Source organism: Peromyscus maniculatus, chromosome 6, assembly GCF_049852395.1.
Source record: "Peromyscus maniculatus bairdii isolate BWxNUB_F1_BW_parent chromosome 6, HU_Pman_BW_mat_3.1, whole genome shotgun sequence".
Lineage (NCBI taxonomy): Eukaryota > Metazoa > Chordata > Mammalia > Rodentia > Cricetidae > Peromyscus > Peromyscus maniculatus.
This window is the reverse complement of record NC_134857.1, coordinates 20150351-20158018: the sequence shown is the minus strand read 5'-3', so window position 1 is coordinate 20158018 and position 7668 is coordinate 20150351. Positions and strand designations below refer to the sequence as shown.

Here is a 7668-nt window from a genome sequence, read left to right as displayed (position 1 = left end):
TCTTTATGCTCATTTACACTACTTAGAGAATAAGACTTTTATTATTTTATCAGTTTTATGTATCTTATAATTTTTTACAGTGGTCACATAAATAATTAGACAAATCCCAATATTAAAAATTATGGATAAAATGTATTACTTTATGTTATAAAGAATGGATGTTTTTTGTTATACAGAATAACTTTGAAAATTTCAAAAGGATGTATTTATTCATTATAATGAAGTGTTTCCTTCTATATCTTTTCAAAAGTGAAATTTTAAAATGTATAGTGTCCATTGAAACGGCTCAGTGGTTAAAGGTTCTTGCCTCCAATTTTGATGACTTAAGTTGGATCCTGGGAACCTATATGGCAGACAGAGAGAACTGACTCCCACATGTGTGCTGTGGTGTGTGTATGCCCACAATAAATAAATGTAATAAAAAATGGGAAGTTTATAACTACCCATATTAAGTTATAGCTAAAACAAACAAAATTATCTTCATGTTTACTCTCAGTTTAATTAAAAAATAAATCAATGTATGTTTTAAGTAGTGAAGATTAAATACATTATGATAAATTTTATTTCAAGATAATATGTTTGCTAGATTTTAATCAAACAACAGCTTAGAGATATAGCTATACATATATACATAGAATATATATATATATATATATATATATATATATATATATATAACTGTAAGATATATTTTATGACAAATCTGCTTAACAAAGACTATATAATTCTCAGATAAGAAATAAAACTGGTTGGCCTAGGAAGACACAATTACTTGAGACAGAATCATAGCTTCACAAGTGGTTCAACTTTGGTGTGTGATTGTCTTAACACCATTATACAGGCAAGCTGTTTTGTGGGCACTGTTTTGGCAGTGTGGATTCTTAAGTTACTGGTAGAACTTCACAAATGTCTTGAAACTTGATGACTACTGTCTAGAAAACCATAGGGACAATGATACCATAGTCATTAGTAGCTAAACAGTTGGAAAAGCTTCTCTGCTCCTTGGAAACTGATGACCTCCCATCTCCTTATTGCTTGTCTACAGATTTAATATATTCTAAATACTTTCATTTGGAAATCAAAAGTAACAGAATGAAAAGGGACAGGAGACATTGTTTTTCTGCCAGTACATTTTTTCATAATCAATAGTCACTCAGTTTTTGACATTATCCTTAGAGCAGCTTTCCAGTCATTGAAAAAGGTGGTGAACAGTGTCTTTGCTCCTATTCATTCTAAAGAAAAAGAAAAGCTTTTGTTTATTGCTTTAGAAAGAATGCACAGTCCACCAAATCCATTCTCTGCTTCAACGCTGAAAGGGGTGGGGGTTGAACATTTCTTTAGTAGTGAGCTGTCTAGCCAAATGCTACTCTGGCTTCTTCTGTCAGGTGATCACTTCACCAGCAGGCTTTGAACCTCTCACTCCACCTCAAAACAAGACACAGGCTTCTTGGCCGATGAGCTCATGTCATCTGATGGGCGGTAGGAAAGAGTGCTCATCTTTGTTGACAGGCCTGAGTGGGACTTGGACTTTGGGGGAATATACTTCAGAAACTGGAGAAAATATTTTTTAAATTTTTTCCCCAGAAACCCGTAAAACAGAGGGTTCAGGCAATTATTAAAATAAGCTATGCAGATGGTGATAGGCATAGCAGTGTCCACGATGTCAGCGATTTTACAGTTTTGGATAATGCCCAGCTGAATGAGCACATCCAGAAAAGTGAATATTTGATGGGGAACCCAGGAAAAGAAAAAGAAAAGCACAATAGCCATAATTATCCTAAAGATATCATCATTTCTTGGCTTGTTCTTCTGAATGTCATAAGCTTTCTTCAGGGCTCTCCAAATTAGAGTATAGCTGGTGAGAATGATCAGAAAAGGGAATAGGAAGCCCAGAATGTTTTTGGTCAGGCCCAACCCAATGGGGAGTGTTGAGTTCTGAGATTCATAATGGAAAGCACAAACTGTGATATTGGTGTTCTCAATGAAAAATACATTTCGGTGGATGACGACTGGCAAACTGGCCAAGCCAGCCAGCAGCCAGATGATGATGCAAGTGACTTTGGCCACCAGCATTGTGCGGCGGAGGCGAGACTTCATTGGGTGGACAATGGCCAGGTAGCGATCGATGCTGAGACAGGTGAGCAGGAACACACTGGCATACAGGTTGAAACTGACACTGGCTGATGCGATCTTACAAAGGTGATTGCCAAAGGGCCATCGGTATTCCATAGCGGTATAGACAGCCCACAGTGGCAAAGTCAGCAAAAAGCATAAGTCAGCCAGGGCGAGATTCAGAAGGAAAACACTGGCCACAGTCTTCAGCTTCATGTAAAAGTAAATGACAATTACCACCAAGCTGTTTCCAAATATTCCCACCACAAAGATGATGCTGTAGAGTGTAGGGATCATGACAAAAATGTAATTGTGCCTGCCAGCCTTGGGGCAGTCATCTTGAATTCGTTTAATTCCATCTTCAATAGAGGAGTTAAGGATCATATTGCTCTTTTGGGGTGAGTTGTTCTCAGACACTATTCAAAACGCACCTGGAGAAAACAAAGATTTATTTTTAGAAAGTGTAAGTTCCTATTGTAAATGAGCAATTTTAATTCTCAATTACAACTCCAGTAATTCATCTTTAGTCTTTGGAAAAATATTAGATCATAAATTAGATCTCTGTAGTTGGTAAGTCCTAACTTCCAAGTTGATTGACAAAAATCTAAGCATTTAAAAATACTGCCAAACTAAATTAGCTATTGTGAATGACTTGAGAGCTATTCCTGGGCTGAGCAGGGCTGATTAACAGATTTTTAACCTTAAGAGTGTGGTGCATACATATCTTATTCTTTAACTTATTTAATCTCTCGATCTTTGCTTGGGTATTTAGCATTAATGTTTTCTCTTAAGCAGTCAGCTGCTATTGGTCACTGTGGGAATAGACTTAAGAGGGGTAGTATAAGGAGAGTTCAATGCTTTGGGGAATAAAATTCCTTCCATGGTTTTTCATGCTGCTTCAGGGTGAAACTTTTTGTTTTTTAAATTCCAAACTCAGTCTACCAAAATGCCTCTTTGAACTTGCATTCCTATTGGCTCTTTCTGGACTTAATGCTAAAGTTAACTATTTAATTTGCTGAGTAGCAAGGGTGTCAAATGAACAGATTAGGCTAGAATTATTTCCAAGACATATCTCTAGTAAGGACTGAAGTACAGGGACAGCTGTTTATGGTATTCAGATGTATATATGCTTAGAAAGGAGTTCCATAGAGACTTTTGTGGATATTTTCCCAACATTTCACATGATCAACACTTCAGCTGTTCACCTATGTTATTTTAAAATTCCATACATTCTGTCTTATGTAAATCCATCAGGAAGTCCTGGGAGGAAGTCCTGAGACTCTGTTAGAGTATTATGGTAGGGTGTTGAGCTGGAGTGCTCTGAGGTGAGGGTACCCTGGCAGGCCATGCTGTTCATTACACAGATTCTGTTATGATGTCATAATCAGATTGCTACAAGCATGTGGCAGAGCATTTTGCTTTGACAATGTGCCCTGGGGAAGAAAAGGAACAGGAATATAGTTCTATTGTTCTTCCCTGTGTGGCTGTGTTTGGCCTCTGTACTCTTGTCTATCAAAGTACAATGCAGGAGACTTCAGTTACTGGATTTGAGAGGATAACACTCTAGAAGAGAAGGGATCTTTTTATGTTTTCTGAGTAGTTAAAGCTATTGTCTCTCTTTAAGGGTCTAAGTTCCACCTTCATTATCTTTTCCTTTGCATACAGCTTTATATAATTTAAACCCCTTACTCCTTTCACTGATAGGAATATTAGCAACTACACATAGGCATTACTTACTCCATGTGCTGTATTTTTTGTGAAGTCTTCTCAACTTTTCCAAATAGTCTTGGAACTTTGGACATGTGTTTTGACCCTCTAAGGATTTTGACATATCCTCACCACTTGACTGATGAAGGTCCCGTGATTGGGAGTAGATAAGGCATCAGTGAATGGCAAGTGGTCTGATTGCTGTGAGTGTATAGGACTGAGATGACTTTCTATAGGATTTATTAGCCCCAATTTATGCTCTTGCTTGCTCATAGAGTCTCATATATATAGTCAACTTGACAATATTAATAAGAAAATGAAAACAATGGGCAGAAGAACCATACACATATGTGTGATACCTCAGTAAACCCCCCCACTCTATCCCCTACAGACAAAGAGAAGCTTAAACCAGGATTCGTAAGTGTAGATAAGAACTTAGACCCCCTTTTCCCCAGGTGGCTGTATCTGCTACAGGGACTTTGGAAAACACAGTCAGGATATTCGACCAAAAGACTAAAATGGGAGGCGGGTTAAAATAAATTATATGGTCTGTGCCTTTAAGAACTAGCCTCACAAAGAAAGGGGAGCGCTCCTTCCAACCTCCCTGCTGTGAGTGAGAGATTTGGAAGAGCCTCCCTGGAGGCTTGTAAACTTAGAAAACACCTTACTTTTGCATTCTGTACATAAAGTCTCCAGTGGCGGCTTTGGGGACATGATCTAGGCACAACAAGACTCTCACTCTATTGTCTCAAAAAGGGGGCCTTAGACAAAGATATCTCAATATAGATAGACCCAGGCCAGTTTCAAGTCCCCAGAAATGATGATGCCAGCCCCAGGAACAAAAGAACAGAGTCAGGATGTCTGATGGTAACCAATTAACCACGAGATGCAACTCTCTGGAGATAACATGACCAGACCCCGGAGAGGAGTTGTAAAACTCCTGACAGGGCAAACAGATAAGCTAGAATAAGATAAAGTCCAGGCCCGGGAAAAACTGGACCAATCAAGGATAGACCCATACTAACTCCCTCCCCTCTAAGAAATTTTATGGGTTTTGCCTATAAAAACTAACTTCCCCAAGAAAGAAGTGAGCCATCTGCCTCACTTGAGATGGCTTGAGTTGAGTTCCCTGTCATGACTTGAAACAGATAAACCTTGCTTTTGCATTCTGGTATGCTCGTCCTTGGTGGTCTCTCTGGGGGTTACGATCTGAGCACAACAATATGTGGTTTACAAAACAGTACAAATTGCAAGGAAAAAATAACTTGACAGAACCCACGGCTTTGAGAGAGATAAGCTTAGGTCTTTCTCAATCAGGAGGACTTCCCTTTGCTTTGGTTACCTTTTCATAGCTTTTGTTATAGTTATGGAACTTACACCAGTCTAACAATATAATTTCCTTAGATAAATATTGTTTATGAAAGTTGATTACTTCATAAAACTTTCATGAACTAGTAGTCATTCCTACCATAGTAAAGATTAATTTACCTCTTTGCTATTACTCTCATATGTAGTTGGAAGTAGCTAGATTTTGCTCAGGAAAATATTTAGAAATGTCAAGGTTAACAAATGTTTAAAAAAACGAAAGAGGCCAGATTGAACTCTGTACCAAGAGTAGGAATATTTGGCTTGGCTTAAGAATAAGGACAACAAAAAATAGAAAGAAATTCACTCTCATCTCTTGGGAGCCGTGAATTGCTAGAGCAAGGAAGAAACTCTCCCCTCCTCCCCTCCTCCCTCTTCCCCTCCTGACCCTACACAAATCAGTTGGTTCCATTAATTTTGTTTGGAGTCGGTAAAATTGTACTGACTAGTCTGAGACTACTCAGCTTAGAATAAACAGGGAAAAGATCTGCATTTGAAAGGACAAATTTGTAAATATGGATTTGGAATCCAATTTACAAGCTGAGGTCTGCTTCTGCATTTCAAATGATTTATATCAGCTAGTAGTTAAGGTGCCAAGGATTGTTTTGAATAGCTAGGGGAGTCTCCTGGATGATTTATTGTTGTTAATTCAACAAAAGCTTGGGTTATCTGAGAAGAGGGAAACATAACTGAGAAAGCCTTTTAGGGCATTTCTTAATTAGTGGTTGATTTGGCCCATTGTGGGTGGTACAGTCCCTGGGCAGGTGGCCTTGGGCTCTAAAAGAAAGCAGGATGAACAAGCTATGGGAGCAAGCCTGTAAGCATCACCCCTCTAATACCTCTGAATCAGTTCCTGCCTCCAGGTTCCCTGGAGGGGAACTCTTCTGCTCTGACTTCCCTTGGAGGATGGACTACAAACTGTAAGATGAAAGAAACTTTTTCTCCTCAAGTTGCTTTGACCAGGATGTTTCATCTCAGCATCCCTGACTAAGACAGGGAACATCCTTGGAAGTTTAAATGAGGTCTTGATTAATTAATGAGTGTATTACTTGAGAGACCTTTGACACAGGACTGAATATACTAATCAGAACAATTCCATGACTATTTGAATTAGGATCAAGACTTGTCACTGAAAGGGAAAAATCAGTAGCCATCTTGAGAGATGCTCTCCCCTCACCTCCTCTAAAGGTATTTGCTGACCAGTAGTTTTAGAACTGACAAGAAGTTGAACTCATGAGAAGATAAGGCTGGAACAATGAGTCTATATATCCTGGACTTGGTAAAACAGAATATGGGGAGTAATGGACTCAACTGACCAGAAATTGAACTTAAGGGAGAATAGGACTGGAACAATAAATCTGAATGTATGTATCCTGGGTTCAGCAAAAGCAGGACATAGGAAGTAAAAAATTTATGTCTCTGTAATACCCTGAATCCTGTTTGCCATCAGTAACCTCATGCTTATAGTTCAGCCAGTAACTTCAAAGAAGTGCCTCACCCCAGCCCCCTCGTCCAGTCCCAAGCTGCATGTAAACCTTTCCTATATAAACCCCTTCAAGTGAGTGCTGGGGTGTCCTACTCCTGCTGTGCTGTGTCGGATGTTGAATGTGGACCAAGCCCAGGGCTTGCTTGTTTTGTTATTAAAAAAAACTTCTGTGTGCTTGCATCGGATATTGGCTGTGTGGTGGTCTTGCTTGGGGGTCTTATGACCTGGGCACAACAGTCACCTAACAAGGAAATACATTTCTCATACTTGAGACTAGAATATAAGGAGGGGCTGTGCGGGTGGTGGTGGCACATGCCTTTAATCCCAGCACTCAGGAGGCAGAAGCAGGCAGATCTCTGTGAGTTCAAGGCCAGCCTGGTCTACAAAGTGTGATCCAGGACAGGCACCAAAGCTACACAGAGAAATCCTGTCTCAAAACACAAAAACAACAACAAAAAAAACCCCAAAAAACAAACAAACAAACAAACAAAAACAAACAAACAAACAACAAAAAAAGAGCATAAGGAGGGAAGAGGAATTTTCGGGGACAAGAACAAAGGAAAATAAATATGGATAGAATATGGATAGATATATTCTGTAGGCTCTCACTTATCTATCACAGTCCCCAACACCTGCTATGTTCATATCTTGTCAAATATGTAAATGAGCACAGGCCGAGTATTCTTCCTTTACATTATCACTTCTAGCAGGGGGACAGGAGCCTTAGAGATCCAGTCATCTCCACTATGTTCCAGAGCATGTGGGATGTTCTCTGTTTATAGTTTTCCCAGCTTGGTGATAAGTATAGGGCATGAAAAGGGGAGCAAAACTTAGAGAAAGCATTTAGATTATGGAAGGTGAGGGGGAAAGAGAACAGTAAGAACGTAAAGGCAGCAAACTGGCCAGCCAAGAAGTAGTCGAGATGAAGCTCTACTGTAGTGGGTAGCCATTCCAGCTTTGATCTGGAAGTTCCAACCCCCATTGAGGCTTCGGTAACT

The 7668-nt window shown here is 39.3% G+C and overlaps 1 protein-coding gene across 1 annotated transcript in view; it reads right to left on the bottom strand.

The window, feature by feature from the left end:
- Nucleotides 1-671: 671 nt before the first annotated feature.
- Nucleotides 672-7668, bottom strand: part of Agtr1 (angiotensin II receptor type 1) — a 50838-nt gene continuing 43841 nt past the window's right edge. The window contains exon 2 of the mRNA XM_006993810.4: nt 672-2543. Within this exon, the coding sequence (XP_006993872.1) occupies nt 1417-2496 (1080 nt within the window). The 5' untranslated portion in view covers nt 2497-2543 and the 3' untranslated portion in view covers nt 672-1416. The remainder of the gene's footprint in view (nt 2544-7668) is intronic.